Source organism: Cyanistes caeruleus, chromosome 21, assembly GCF_971803275.1.
Source record: "Cyanistes caeruleus chromosome 21, bCyaCae1.hap1.1, whole genome shotgun sequence".
In the NCBI taxonomy this organism is placed as follows: domain Eukaryota; kingdom Metazoa; phylum Chordata; class Aves; order Passeriformes; family Paridae; genus Cyanistes; species Cyanistes caeruleus.
The window spans coordinates 3,578,651-3,594,610 of NC_141721.1; the positions used below are offsets into that span (position 1 = coordinate 3,578,651).

General features: G+C 42.8%; 1 protein-coding gene across 28 annotated transcripts in view; it reads left to right on the top strand.

Moving 5' to 3' along the window:
* CUX1 (cut like homeobox 1) overlaps nucleotides 1-15,960 on the top strand; it is a 264,103-nt gene that overhangs the window by 179,814 nt on the left and 68,329 nt on the right. For 11 of the 28 annotated variants that reach the window (XM_086859038.1, XM_086859035.1, XM_086859033.1 and 8 more), the window contains exons 11-16: nucleotides 1,348-1,536; nucleotides 6,776-6,834; nucleotides 11,875-11,923; nucleotides 12,949-13,045; nucleotides 14,139-14,810; nucleotides 15,784-15,849. In XM_086859038.1, coding sequence (XP_086715164.1) covers nucleotides 1,348-1,536; nucleotides 6,776-6,834; nucleotides 11,875-11,923; nucleotides 12,949-13,045; nucleotides 14,139-14,810; nucleotides 15,784-15,849 — 1,132 coding nt within the window. The remainder of the gene's footprint in view (nucleotides 1-1,347; nucleotides 1,537-6,775; nucleotides 6,835-11,874; nucleotides 11,924-12,948; nucleotides 13,046-14,138; nucleotides 14,811-15,783; nucleotides 15,850-15,960) is intronic. The other 17 variants (XM_086859041.1, XM_086859043.1, XM_086859042.1 and 14 more) reach the window with 4 other exon arrangements.

Sequence of the window (15,960 nt, forward strand, 5' to 3'; positions counted from 1 at the left end):
CACAAGCAGCAGATGATTATACAACTTGTGATGTTTCATGCAAGCAAATTAGAGGTTTTTTCAAGTTAAAAGTGTAATTCAGTGTAATAGGAGAGCGTTGTTAACTGCTGTTCCTACATGCAGCTTTCTGTGAGTGCAGCGGGGTGTAGTCACTGAGAATCAAGCAGAATGTTTAGGAGATACGGAAAAGGGGATTTTGTTGTTCCTGTATTCCCAGAAAAGAGGATATGGAGTATATTTCAATCTGCTGTAGTGTCATCTTCATTTATCAGGATGAAGCTGGGGTGAATTCTCAGCTGTTTCACCACAGATCTTTGGTTTAGTGCTCGCCATCTTCATCTCCCTCTTGCTGAATGGGTTCTCTCCTCCTTCACTGGTGCTTCTGAGGAACAGCCATTAACCTTTGTGAGATGCAGTTTGGGGTCTTTAATGGAATGTGTGCCCCCACACTGGCACAAGGCTTTCCTCACCCTCCCCACGGAGGAGGCTCAGAGCTCCCTGATGCATCACAGCTGAAATCTCCCAGCACAAAAGTAGACAGAGATGGTACAATTAGTCTCTATTCTCTTTTCTGAATGCATCTGCCTTCTGCTGCGCCTCTCTGTCCTCTCTGATTCCTTGTCCTCTCAAGAAATCAGTCCAGAGAGGAAGTTCCAGACTTGAGGACAGATTTTACAGCTGTGGAAAACTGGAAGAAGGAAGATTTAGGAAAGGGAATTTCTCAAAGTGGTGACCAAAGGGAGAATGGCCTTGTCTTAGAGCTGTCACATCTCTCTTCTTCCCCGTGGAGGGATGCTTGCAATAATGTTAACATGAACAATTTTCATGCAAGGAGCAAGTTCATTGGAAGTAGCAGTTTGGGGCAATTTTTGACAATTTTGCCTGAAACGTGCAGTGTGCATGCAGAGAGCCACAGGCACATGTCTCTGCCGTTCCTGATTAAGAAATTCTGCTCCATTACTTCAGAATATTTTATCTGATTAGTATTTTGTAAGCACAGATTTTCATAGTTGTCAAAGCATTTGGGCTATTAATAATAAATAGATCTAAATAGAATCCTTTGACTTTCACGGCTGCATCTTTCCAGTGCACTTATGAAATAGGGAAATTTATTCCCTCTGTTATCCCTGTTTTCCCAGAGAGCTGTCCTGGGCTGCAGGAAGTTCCATCTTCCAGATTCCCAAGGTCAATCACAGGAGTCCCAGATTTAGGAACTGTCTGTTTCTTGTGCCACCCAATGCCGTGTTTGCTCCCTGAATTCAGGAGGAGGGAATTCAAGCTACCCTGAATTCAGGTTTGTTGCCTTTCCTTCCTTTTTGTGGTCTGATCCTCTTTTCCCCCCTCCAGGAGCAGGCCATCGAGGTGCTGACACGCTCCAGCCTGGAAGTGGAGCTGGCTGCGAAGGAGCGCGAGATCGCCCAGCTGGTTGAAGATGTCCAGAGACTCCAGGGCAGCCTCACCAAGCTGAGGGAGAACTCCAGCAGCCAAATCTCCCAGCTGGAGCAGCAGCTGACAGCCAAGAACAGCACACTCAAAGTAAGGCTCAGTTGTGCCCAAAGGATTTCTCAGAGCTGGTGATATCGGGGTTTGCTGGTGTGAGTTTCATTGGCTTCTTCAGGGTGTGGCTGAATTCTGGTTTCTGTGGCATTCATGAATCACAGAATGATTTGAGTTAGAAGGGACCTTCAAACCCATCCCATTCCACCCCCTGGGTATATTGTTTCCTAAGGGATCACATGTTTTTTAAATTCTAAATGGCCCAATCCTTACTGTTCTGAAATGTGTTTTTGCAGAACAAGGCTGCCTTTAGGATTACAATCACCACCAAACCCCAGCATACATTGACCATGGATATGTAATGAAACTGAAAAGGCACAGAAAATCCCTCTTAGATTTTCCAACTTTTAATTCCCATTCCATTTATACATCTTGAAGATTTGCAAGGAATTGGTTTATCTTTCAATTTCCCTGCTACCCCATCCAGTTCTCACCACTGGAAATGGAAAGTGTATTATTTAGGAGATAGAAACAAGTAAAATCAGGACATGGAGAAGGCTTTTAGCTTCAATAAGCATTTAATTATTTTTTAACTGTGTATTTGCTGCACAATAATTCCCATTTATAATTAGCAGTCTGGCCCAAAATCATTTGCATAGGAGCAGTACTGCACTAAAACCAGAAGGAACAGCTAAGAATTCTCTGAATGACCCTTTTACCTCTCTTTTGGGCAGTTTCACCCTCCCTGTGCTGAGCCCACACAGTTCTGATCTCTGAGTGAGCATGAGAAATGTTTCCTGACGTGGGGTATGAATCAGTTTCCTGTAACTCCTGTCTCCCTCATTGTTCCACCATCTATGAGCTCTGAAGTGTAAACAAGATAAATTTATCTATTCCATTAAAGACCTGGTAATTCTGCAGGTTTGATAGTCTGAGAGTTTTCTGAGAGCAGGAGGCTGATAGTTCCCACTCAGCTCTGACTGTGGCGTGGGCAGCTTTGCTCTATCAGAATGATTTAATGTTCAATTGAAACTCTTACAAATTGCTCTAATTCTGACATTTTTTAGCAGTTACTGGTTTTGCTGTGGTGGAGCATAATTCACATGGAGAGAGACCTGTTAGGAATGAAAGCTGAAGTGTTGCAGTCAGTGTTTTCTGCATGTTTGAAGCCAGCTTTGCAGAATTTTTATGAAAATTCAGTGGAGCAAAGGACACCTATTATGTAACTCCATTGACAGTATCAGTCTCTGCCCACCTGTCACCATTTGGGCACCACTTTTATTGAGGGAGAAAGGAGCTGCCCTGGTTTTGAGGGATACTTTCTGCTGGCTACACCCTTGCTCAGGGGATTTTTTTATTTTACTTTTTCATAAAGCCTGATAGAAAATATCTTGAGTCCTTGCACTTGACAGATTTTCCTGGAATAAAGCATGTTCCTGGTGAGGTCAGTATTAGTTTAGCCATTAACTTCAAAGGGAGTAGGATCACAGAAATGACAGAGCAAGTCTTTGATTTCCATTTCAGTAATCTCCTTCCATTTTCTCATAGCCTTGCCTGGCTAATGCTCTGCATTTAGCTTTCTGTTGATAGTGTCTGATGTAGTACCTCTATTGATAAAGTTTTAGTCATTTCAACCCTCTTTAACCTTATTTGTTGTAACTATAAAAATATTTCCAAATACTTACTTTCACCCCAGAGTGCTGGGAAAGGCCAGGCACACGTTGTACAAATCTCAGTGATGATGTGCTGATCTCCTGTTTGATTATGGAGGAATTGCTTCTGAAATAACAGAGATTTTAATGGTTGCCTCCACAAAAAACAACTCACAGTTTCACAAATTAAAGCAATGTTCTCAACCTGTATCTTGAGGGAATTGTTTAATACTCTGTGACTTAATGAAACAATACAGAAATACTTTCAAAATTATTGCTTCTTTATCTTCATCTGATCTAATAATCAAAACATGTCCTCTAGTAACAAGACTTTTCTCACTATAATTGTATTAACCCTTTGTGGCTGGATGCTAGAACATCCCTGCTACCCAGTTAAATTCCAATAACATGAGTTGATCACTCTAAACTGAACTACATTGTTAATCTAATGGTTATTTAAATGTTTTAAGCTCCTCAATACAGCCCCTGCTATTTATCTATGCCACTTCAGTTAAGAATACAATAGTGATTGTCTTTTCTAAGTAACATGAGGAGGGACCCAATCTCTGCATGCTCTGACATGGATTCATTCACACCACAGATACAAGATGATTCTTTAACATGGGATATTTGCAAATTTAATGTGCAGAAAACCCACCAGTCCATTCCTTCTGCCCTCTGGCTCCTGCATTTTTGTGTGTTGGAGGTCATTGGAATATATTTTGTCTGAATTAACCAGGTTGATATTTAGTGCAAGATATTAGTTCCTCCAGATTGTCTCACAGCTTGAACCTTTGTTATCCTGTGTTCTGTGCATTTTACAGGGTTCTTGGAGACAATTACCATACTAATACATTTTAAAACAGTCATTGACTGGGAAGATGCCAAGTGCCTAAATGTTCTGTTTCCACACAGGCACTGCATCCTCAGTTGTTAGTTTATATTGTTTACTAAAGTAGATGTTTAGGTGCAGATTTTCCATGGCAACAATCTCTATATTAGGTACTTGGGAATGATGGATGTGTGTGGTTTTTATACAATCCAAAGTAAAATATTGCTGGGTGTCATACTGCTGTACCAGCACACAAGTATCTGGGAGTCCAAAACAGCTGCATTTTGTCAATATATCTTTTTTTACATTATTTTTCTACCTGTGTATTGTGCCTAAATTTTCCAGAAGTACCCTACCAGGGTATAGCACTTCCCTGCACAGGATTATATTTAATACAGATTGAATTAAAATGGGAATCATTAGCTTTTCTGTGGTTTATACCTGTTTCTACAAAAGACTGTTTTCTTAGCATACCCTTGCATAAGTTACATATTAATCCAGGATATTATTTGTTTTACATTTCTTCTGGTGCTTTTTATGCTGAGAACTGGTATAAATTGCCAGTTATTCCTGCTCTAAAAGCTCCTCTGCTCCAGACCCAAAACATTACAAGTCACAGAGTTATGGAAAGGGTGAATTGCAGTGGATTTGTAGAGCACCAAACAGAGACAGACAGACAAAATGACAAAGACCAAGGAGAGCAGAAGGATATCCTGGGATTTGGCAGGTCCTCCCATTACCTCTGACCACTTGCAAAATTCTCAGCTGTGATGCTGAGTCTCCTCCCAGTACCAAGGGCTCTCTGGCTCACTGGTTTCATTTAAAGATCCCTCCCCAGCCTGACCTGATGCAATAAAAATTCCACCTGGATGCCTTGTTGGAGTCACTGTGTTTTGCTCAGTGAAAAAAAACTCTAAAACTTGCCCTGTATTTAATCCAGGTGAAAAAAAACCTGTTACAAACCACTGTTGTAACTAAAACAGACACTTTATTTTTCTCTTTAACACAACTGGAATGACTGCACGAGGCACTGATGACAAAAGACGCTGGGACACGAGACCTTTTTAAGAGGCCACTCATTTCATCAGTGCCCCAGAGAGTGCAAATTCCTCACTGAGCAGCAGTTCCTGTGATCCATTAAGAGCTGCTCGTTGAGCAGGGCCTGGCTGTTCCTGCCAGGAGATTCCTGTGGGCAGCAGTGGTGAGGATGCTGGGCTGTGGTGTCAGACAGCAGGAACAGGACCTGGAGGGGGCTGTGTGTTGAAAACGTGGGTGTCCACTTTGTCACTGCTCCTTAATATCCACATTAATGGCAAGGCAGAAATGTCAGCAGTGTGAGAGCTGCAAAGGGCTGGGTAGGAAATCCTTTAAAAAATGGCAGAATAGCTGGAGGTCCCACGAAGCCCCACCATGCTGCTGTTGGCATCTGGAAAAGCCTCATTTAAATTACTGAGATGACTCAAACCACAGATTCACTGTCCTGTGGGTGTTAGCTCTGAGGTGAGTGATACCCACACGCTGACTTACTGGGGAAGACAGCACAAGGAACAAGTTCCCAATCCTGCCCCAGCCCTGCCTCCATGCCCCCACAGCTGGGCTGCATTTTAAACAGCTTTGCTAAAATAATCCAAGTCCTCATCAGCCCTCCTCCTGCATCCAACAAGCAGCCCCAGAGTGGATGTAGGATCTTGAATTCCCTTCTCCCCTGAAGGCAGCCTCTCCAGGACATAAAGTCCTATTTTTCTTTTTCATGTCATATACTCCTTTCCTTTTCAAAGCAGATTCTCTGTCTTTGAGGTGATAAGTCCTTGTGTTATTTCTGTTTCCCGTGACCTTTGGGATTCTGTGCCAATTCTAACACCAAGAATGAACTGAAGCAGAGCTAGCCTGAATTTATCCATGCAAGTTGCAAGCCAGTTAAGTTCTGTTCCTTGCTTAGATCAGGTGTGCCTGCACTAAGCAAAGAAATTATTGAGATGAATGTGGCTTCTGCAAGCAACGTAACAGCATCAATTATGTATCACTATGTTTTAGGCCTCCTGAAGCATTTACCCCGTAGTGATGAGCACTTTGTTGGGAGCTGGGTAAGGTCCAAGTGTGTGGCATTGCGTTCTGGATTGTGGCAGCGGGTTTGGTTCAGCCTTTGGGGCATCCTCACACCCAGGAGAAGCCACTGAGGCTGCCCTGGGTGGGGCAGAGCAGAAGGAGCTGCTGGGGTGGCCTCAATTCTCCCTCTCTGGAGTGTAACCACAGCAGTTCCTGCAATCAGTAACGCTTGTAAAACCTCCTGGTACAGCTGTTTTGTTTGGGCACGAGGTGCTGTAGGAGCCTTCCAAGCCTAAGGCATTCCAGTCAACAACAGCTTCTTCAGTCTGTTCTTTTTATCATGTAGATAAGGTTATCAAGAACTGTCCTATTAAGAATACAGTATGTGCCAAAGCATCCTGCTTGTTTACTCAATCTCCCTGAAAATTTCAGCTGCCCCATTTTTTTTAATACCTTCATGCCCAATCTCTTCCCTGAAGACACCACAGTGACATTGCAAACAGCCAAATTGGGACCCACCGAATTCTGTCATGCTTGGCACTCTGTAAACAAAGGATGAGCGAGGTATAATTGTGTTTACGTTTAATTGGTTATAGTTTGTTTTCTAATATATGTAAATTAGGTATGAGTCATTAACCCTCACTTGTGCGCTGCTGTATATATGGAATAATTTGAAGATGATTTTCAAAGCCTGCAGAAAAAAAAAACAACAATGTAAATAATTAAATCCATGTTTTCTCTTTTAAAGCAACTGGAAGAAAAACTGAAAGGACAGGCTGATTATGAAGAGGTTAAGAAAGAATTAAAGTAAGTGTTAAATGCTTACATAATTTTTTTCACAAACTCTGGTTGAACAGTGCTTGTTAAATGAAGCCACAAATCTGTGTTCTTGGAACAATAAAGAATTCAGTCAAAACCACAAAGACAGGGAAATTGGGAATATTGGCAGGAATTGCATCCAGAACCAGTGGAGCTGCCATATCTGAGAGTGCTCCTTTTTGTTGCAGCAGGGGATCACAATAGCAACTAAAACACGTGTCCACAAAGAAAAGCCACTAAAACTATTGTCCACAGAGGGGAAAAAAGTTACAAAATCTGTGGTGTTTCAGGTGGACCACTCTTTAAAAATCTCCAGCCAACAGCTGAGGGTAATGTGGACCAAAAATGTCACGCAGAGCCTTTGGCCATGGTACCTTTTCTCTGCTCCTGCCAGCCAGTGTTCAGCACTTACCAGTTTAATGCTGGGCTTGTTTCACTGTATATTTTTGCTAATACATTGTGGTTTTAAACTAAAGCCACAAACAGCCTCTTCCTATTTCAAGGGATTTTCTTTAGAGACTTAAAGGAGCCTCATTTTAAACTATAACAAGATAAGCTGTCAGGTTCAGAAGAGAACTTTTCTGACTGGAAATATGTTTAGTGTCAAGGTTTAAATAACTGCAAGAAACTCCCATCTCTTCTTTCATCATTCTGGCATTTCTGTGTGTGTTTTAAAAAGGCTGAAATAACCCATTCCCTGGTTTAATGAGGTATTTCAGATGAGGCTGGTAGTCATGTGCTTTTGTTTACACATCCCTGGAGAATATGGAAAGCAGATTTGGATTTGCAAGCCCCACAACTGCCCAGCCCCTGGTGCTGATTTATTCAAACCATGCTGGCTGAGGTTCTGGTTCACCACCAGCTGCAGCACACCCTGATGTAGGGGTATAATTTTCATTTAAATTAAATGAATAGACCATTTCTTTGGTCATTTTACCTGATTATTACCTGGGTTCAAAATAGCATCATCAATTAGTGATTAGGGATAAATACACCCATGTCCTCTCCTGAGTTAAGGAAACAGCTTCAGGTTTTAGCCACTTTATGTCCTCATATGCAAAGCAGTGAATGGGAATAAGGCTACAACCTTCCAGCTTCTTACATTAGATATTAAATGTAAATGTGCTGAAACAACAAATGAGTTTTGAATCCTACCTGGTTTAATGCAAAGGTTTAATACAACAGGACCAGGACTTTAAAGCCAGACTCAAGGTGCCAAGAACCCAATATACTCATTCAATATACTCATTTAAGCTTACTTTGCATTTGTACTTTAAATACAAACCCTGTATTTCTGGTGATAATACCAATATTTTAAATTTTTTTTTATTTTTACAACACTGGCTTACATAAGGACAGGGATGGAAAGGCAGATGAGGGGAGCTGTGACACAGGAGGCTTCATACAGTGCTTCTGCTCAGGATGAGCCTGCAGTGAAATAAATGGGAGACTCTCCTGGAAGTGGCCCTGGTTGGGTGCCAGTAAATTAACCCTGTTTTCCCAGCTGTTCCAGCTTTTATATCCCTAATTTGTGAATTGATAGCTGGCTTGTAAGGACCCTGGGGTCCATCATCATCCTGTGGGATGGTCTGAGGGTTGAGACTCTACGAGAGAGCACTGAGGATGTTTGCAATGCTGCATCTCCCAAGCAGCTGCATCACACCATTCCCATGCTCCACCTAATCCAAAAGGTGTGCTGAAGGCTAAATGTGCATCCCCTGGCAGTGACACTCTGATCTGAAGGGAGACTTGCTGTAAATGAGACTGGGAGAAGTCTGTTGCTGTAAATCTGGAGCCCTCACACTGAGTCCTGCTGCACCTGCCTGAAACACTGACAGAAATGAACTGCTCATAACATTTGCACCAAGAGAAAAGAGATTTTGTCAGTAAGGCAGGAAGAGGATGAATTTTTTATGTGTTTTGGCACTGTTGTATTTTCCTTAATCCTTCCTGGGATGTTAGAGACATTCTAGGCTGAGGGGTCTCAATATCAGCCAACTTCTAACTCTGGAGGAACTTAGGTGGGCCCATGTCAAGATCTGGCATGGGAGGTTTCTTCACTTTCTGCCCTGGCTTTTGTGCCCAATGCTTTTTAAACCTATTTTTGAGATCTGAGAGCTCTGTGTGTGCTTTCAGTTCCCTCTCGAGTAGCACGACAGCGCTGACCCTGCTGCCTTTGCAGTCGGGATCAGACGAACAGAAAGTCGAGCTGTCCCAATGCACACTTTGCTTTACAGTCAGATCTTTCAAGTCTCCTTAGATGTGCAGATTCAAGTCACAAGATCATTCCTTTAAAAAGCAGGTAACTGATCTTGAGCCATAGATTGAGTCAAGATCTCATGGGCAAAGATATTCCTGGAATCCAAAGAAGAAACGTTGTGCTTCCTCATATTCCTGAGGAGAATGTGTCTTTTGTGACACATTTGGAGAGTCATTTTTGACATGTTTAACTTTTACATTCTTTTAAAAATGAACCTGCTGGAGTGAATATTCCTCTTAGGGCAATTAGAGGTGCCATCAGCTTGATTTTTAGTATATTTTGTGTTTCGACTGTATAGGAAATTACCTGTGAAATTGTCAGAAAGTTAATTCAGTTAGCAAAGAACCCCCTTCAGGTAGGCAGAGGTCAGTAGGTTTCCAGCCAAGGTTTGAATACACATTGCCTGCACCAATCTTGCTGGAAACACAGCTGCTGCAAGGCTCAGGATCCTTCCTGAGGGTCCCAAGTGGCAGCAGTTGCTCAGAACCAAAATCCATCAACCTGTGCAAGGAGAGGGATGACAGGATTGGGGCTTTAGAGGCAGATTTTTGGTGTGGAGAACCAAATATAGCCATGAACAGGTTTATGCTTCCAACCATGGTCAGGCTGGTTCTGGGAGCAGCACAGTGTGGTCAGGGCACCACTCACATCTTCTCCTTTTGGGAGAGAGCAGCTTTTTCTGGTTTAGCCTCATCCAGGAGGAAGGAAGGTGTTTGGAATGCTGCTGGATTGCTCCACATGGCAAACCCACGTGTGGTAAGTGAAGGTCAGCACTGATCTGAACTGAAATGGGGTTTCCCATGGGACGTTTGACCACGTGATAATTTGCTGTTCAAACTGGTTTTGAAATTCAGATGAGTCTCCTCATTTGGGCATGGTAAGGATGTGCATTAGGCCTGGCTGTCCCTGCAGAGACCATTCCCTTCAGAATTCATGGAAACTGCAACCTGCCAGTGGCTGGGGTTTTCCCTGGATGAGTCTCTGTGCATTTATGTCCCCCAGCACCTCAGAGTCCTGCAATGCAGAGCTGGTCTCCAAAGGGGTGACCCTAGAAACACTGGCTTTTGGGGATGTGCCCCCTGAGTCACACTCCTTGATGTCAGGGTGATGTCAGGATCTCTGAGAACTCAGGCCATTAGTCCACATGCTCTGCCCTTGACTGGCACAAGTGCACTGATAGCACAAGAGTTGGTTCTGCACGTGGCCGAGCTGTTGTGCCCATTTAGAGTCTTCACAACATCACTTTATGTGCTGTGTGTGGGGTGATGGCTCTACCCTACAGCCAGGCAAGAGATGACACTGAGTGGTGCCATGTAATGAAAGTGACTGCCAGAAATTTGTGGTGTCATTAATTACTGTATTTTAGGGATGCCTGTCAGAATTAACCCTGTGTGCAATGAGTATGCACAGATGCAAGATACATGAGGACACTTCCTCAGAATGACTTTTTTCCCCTTGAGTTTTCTATGACTTTGAGTAATCTAGAATGGCCCAGAGACCTGATTTCCAGAGTGTCACTTAATGCACATCTAGCTCTGGATTAATCCAGGGACAGGTTCAGGCACTTAATGGATGCCTGGCTAACTCCTCACGGCATCCAGAACCAGTTCCTGTGTCTCAGTACTGGACTTTGCCTTTTTTTTCTCTCAGTTTCCACATTTCATGGAATCACTGAATTTTTTGGGCTGGAAGGGACCTTAAACTCATCCAGTCCCACCCCCTGCCAGAGACAGGGACACATTCACTATCCCAGGTTACTCCAAGCTCCATCCAGCCTGCCCTTGGACACTTCCAGGGATCCAGAGGCAATTCCAAGAACCTTTAATACATGATCCATAGCTTTTAATACAGTTTAATACATGATTAAACAGATTGTTCCTGCTCTAAGAGTTCCTGGTGCTTTATACATGACAAATGCTGTATAAACACCATCTATATGTGTTTATGTGTTTTTCTTCACCAAATGAATGTTGTCTTTGTAAGAAGCTGAAATCATTTATTGCTTCAGTCTGAGGAAGTTCATGTCCTGCCTGCAGCAGACTGATTTAAAAAAAAATTATCCAACAAAGCACAGTAATAAGTCTGGATTCCTGTAAGATCCTGGTTTGCCAGACAGCTCTAACTGAAAGCCTCTGAAGGGAGACGTCCTCTGACCACTCACTATTTGTATAAAATACTGACAATGAGACTATCAGATTCTTCTTCTAATGTACTTATAAATATTTGGATCTTTCATATTTCTTGAGAAATATTGGGCCATTTTGTCTTCCCTTTGCCATAGAACGAGGGGGTTATTAAAATGAAAAACTGCTTTTTAGCCTGTAGTGCCTTGGTTGGGAAGATTATTTGTGCATATTTTCCTTGCTGGTGAGCTGGTGTATATTCTATAAAGTGCTGTACTGTGGTGGTGATTCCCATTTTGTTGCTTTGCTACAACTTCATCATTCCCTTCCAGCTTCACAGATAAATTTATATCGTTTCTGACAGCTTAAAATGTTATATCCTTATTAACCTTTAAATTTACGCTTTAAACTGGCCTGGTGGGATTGCATATGGAATGATTTAGATGATGCTGGAGAAAATTTTCTTATCCAATAACTGGTTTGAGGAGTTGTTCTGTATTCATTAGGAGATTGTGTTACTGCGAGGAAAGTTGTCATCACTTGTGGTGGTGCTGGAGAAAAGGACATGATAACGTTAATGCTCATTAGTGGAGTTGTTATGAAAAGGAGAAATAGAAAATAATTTCTTTTTTCTGCCTTCCACAGTATATTGAAATCCATGGAGTTTGCACCATCTGAAAGCTCTGGTGCGCAGGTACTGAATTTACTTTTGTTTTCTTACTTATTCAGCGTCTCAGTTGATTAACAAAAATTTTGTCTTGCAATTCCTTGGTGTTGACATCAACATTTTCCTGTTGATGTTGAGGCTTCTGGGTCCATCCTTGATTTTCTTGATGTTTTCTTATGTAAAAAGCTGAACTGGACTTTGGGTTTTTTTGGGGGTTTTTTTTGCCTGTTAATTTCATTTAAGTGGTCAAGGACAAAGCGATTTTTCAGCTGTGCTGGAGTGGATAAACCAGAATGTTGTGAAGTTGAGTCATTTAAAGATACTGGAGTTGGTGTACAGGCAGCACACTGTGCAAGGACTTCAGAATTTTAAAGTATTTGTTAGCCTTGAAATTTTTTTTTCACAAAAGAAAACAAACCTTGGAGTACTGAGAAGGCTCTGCTGTTCCAGCAAATTAATCTTAATTCAGTTTAAAGGTTATGAATTAAATTCCTGTTTCTGAAGTCTGAACTGAATATTTATATCCTGGGATTAATTTTCAATGGGTTTTTTAATGATCATGGGTTAGATATTTAGGGGAAAGTAAAGAGCAGGTTACTCTGACTGATGTTATTTTGAACAAAGTGTCTGCTGAAGCACAGCATGTCAAGAAAATGCTTAGCTTGGGTCAGTTGACCTAGAAGGAATAATATAATCTTAACTCCTGTTTTAATCAGATTAAAAGAAGTCTACAGCTTTTAAACTGAAAGCGTGCCAGGACCATTTAAAAATAAGTAGGATTAAGAAAACATTCCGTTACACATCTCAAAATAATACAGAATTGATGAGTGACTTAGAATGAAAATTAAAGAGTGAATCTCCTCCATGGCTCCCACCAAAGCCCAGAGTGATTCCTGCTGATCTGTGCCCAGCGAATTCCCTCGCTGCCTTCAGAGACCAGTCGAGCACTTGGGGTTTTTTTAATTTTTTTTTCCCTCTGAAATCCTTGTTAGTGCCTGAGTGAGATTCTCAACCCTTTGAGAAACAAACCTCCCCGGTTTGGTTTCCTTTAGGATGCATCCAAGCCGCTGGAGGTGCTGCTGCTGGAGAAGAACCGCTCGCTGCAGTCGGAGAACGCCACGCTGCGCATCACCAACAGCGACCTGAGCGGTAGGTCCACACAAATTTTGGCTCTTCTGGTGCCTCTGCTGTCCTGTGACGGGAGGGAGGGCTGAGTGAGAGCTGAGTGTCTGAGCTAATGCATGGCAGGAGGATTAAGAAGCAACAGGAATACTGAGTAACGTTGGATTTCTGTAGTTTTATAGACTGGATAACGAAGTAAAAGTTAGAGAGTCTGTAAAGGTTAAGGAAGAGGCATTACAGGCTGTACCAGTGTTGGAGGCTGTCTTCTGTTTTGGGAACAAATCCATCTCTCCCCCACACACAGTGTTATGCAAAATGTTTGCATGTAGAGCACAGTCTTCCTGTCTGATACACTTGGATATACCACCAGCAGGTCAGCTTGGGAAAGCAAAATCCTTTCTTTCCAGCGAAGTGTGTTTGCTGTTTGGCTTTCCTAATGTGGGCTTTTACATCTTGTGTGCACATTTTTTAAATGGCAAGTAGTGGAATTTCCAGATTCTGGAATGATGGTTTTTGCAGCTGGAAGAAAGTTAAAAGTTGCCACTGGCCCTGGGATTACTGAATTCTGAAGTGTTTTATGACTTTTAACTGAGCGATCTTGGTGCATCCACCTAATGGTTATTCCTTTATTCAAATTGGTTTGTTCCAAAATGTAAATGTTTGCTGCATTTGGGTTCAGTCAGGTCCAATGAGTCATATCTTGAATGAGAGACAACAGAGAGACTTGCTGTCTGTAACTGCATTTATTTAACTGTATCACTGCACTTCATGTAACTGTTCTAGTGTTAATGTCTGTAAGGGGGATTCTCCAGGCTGCAACATACAAGAAAGGTGCAAACATGAAATGCATGTTGTTTGTTTTGGGGGCCTTGTTTGGCTTAAAAAATTTTCAATCATGGAAAAAAAAAAAAAATTAAAAATAAAAATTAAAAAAAAAAATAAAAATAACCCAACAAATGAAAACAAACCAAAACCAAACAAAACCAAAACTCCCACCACCACTCCATTGGCCCGTGTCAATCTGCACTTTTTCCCTTTGCGGGGCAAACTTTGCATTTTTTTATCTTGGTTTTTCCCTCTTTGACCCCCCATAATGCATTATGTTTGACCTTCCTTGTAGGGTCAGCCAGGAGAAAAGGGAAAGACCAGCCTGAGAGTCAGCGTCCTGCAACCTTGCCGGCCTCCCCTCCTTCCCAGTTGCTCCGCAACGCGGGGGAGCAGGCTTCCAATACTAATGGTACACACCAGTTCTCACCAACGGGTTTAAGTCAAGACTTTTTCAGCTCATCCCTGGCGAGCCCCAGCTTACCCCTGGCCTCCACAGGAAAATTTGCACTAAACTCTCTCCTCCAGCGACAGCTAATGCAGTCCTTCTACTCCAAGGCAATGCAGGAAGCAGGAAGCACAAGCATGATTTTTCCAACAGGTCCATACAGCACAAACTCCATATCTTCCCAAAGTCCATTACAACAAAGCCCGGATGTAAATGGCATGGCCCCATCTCCCAGCCAGTCAGAAAGTGCTGGGAGCATCTCTGAAGGAGAGGAGATAGACACGGCCGAAATTGCACGTCAGGTGAAAGAGCAGTTGATCAAGCACAATATTGGACAGCGGATATTTGGACATTATGTGTTGGGACTGTCACAAGGGTCTGTGAGTGAGATCCTGGCCCGGCCAAAGCCATGGAATAAACTGACTGTGAGAGGCAAGGAGCCATTTCATAAGATGAAGCAGTTCCTGTCGGACGAGCAGAACATCCTGGCTCTTCGCAGCATCCAGGGCAGACAAAGAGGTAAGAGCTCCCCAGCCCCCTGCTCCTCTTAGCTCCAACCATTCCAAACCAGGAGCTTCTCCATCTGGGGCCATTTGTGCACTGCTGCTGCTGCTGCTGCTGCTGCTGCTCTCACCCAGGTCAGGTGCCAGGTGCAGCAAGTCCAGCTCTCCAGCCCTGCTTTGCAGCACTCAGGCAGGTTCGTATCTCTGCTTATGCTTTTTTTAGCCACTGGCTGGTGCCTGTCAGCAGGAGCAGCAGGGACACTGCCAGCCCTCACTTCCCAACCCCTCCGTGCCACAGCTCAACACGGAGCAAAAAGGGTCAGCAGCTACTCGGGGTATCAGCCCTCAGAAATACTTGGGAAATTTTATTTGAGGTTGTTTACTGAGACCAGGCTTTTGTTGTGTCTTGTGTGATTATGTTTTTACCCCAAAGTGTTCTGACAAAATAGGGTAGGTGATGCATGAGATGAGTAATTAAAACACAATCCCAGTTTAAAGCAGCTTTGCATATTTAAGGCAGCGATTTTACAAAGTAACATGCATTTCATTGTGATTCATCTTAAGGCTGAGATTTACATTTAGAGAAACTGAAAAGTGAGTTGTTTACAGTCAAGAAATATTGGAAAGGACAGGCAGGGTTTTCCTAGATTTTGTTTAATTGGAAGCACACACTGTTAGATTTATAATCTGTTCTTCCTTTTGATGATTGTACTTGAGGGGATTATCTGCCCATCTTTAACCTCTTCATTTTTGGTATCTCTAGACATTTATTTATATCTGTCTAATCTCCTTTCCGAACATAGCTGTAATCTTTATTAACAAATCAGCCAGCCTTGCTTCTTCCCAAGTAGCCAGTTCCTCCTGCTCAGGGGCCCGAGGGGCCAGGAGAGCTCAGGGCCAGGCTGCCAGCTCCTCATGTCACACAGCCCGTGATGTCAGAGCAACCATCCCCTGATTGTTTTGTTCTTACCAAACTTGTTTTTCAACAGAGAATCCAGGCCAGAACCTGAACAGACTATTTCAGGAAGTACCGAAACGAAGAAATGGGTCTGAAGGTACGTCACAGGCAGGTGTTTTTCTTTGCAGTCAATCCCTAGGAAGTGGAGTGTGCTTTAGCTGTGTGTTTCCTTAAAACTGTGCAGTTTGATTCTGGCCTGGAATCTGAT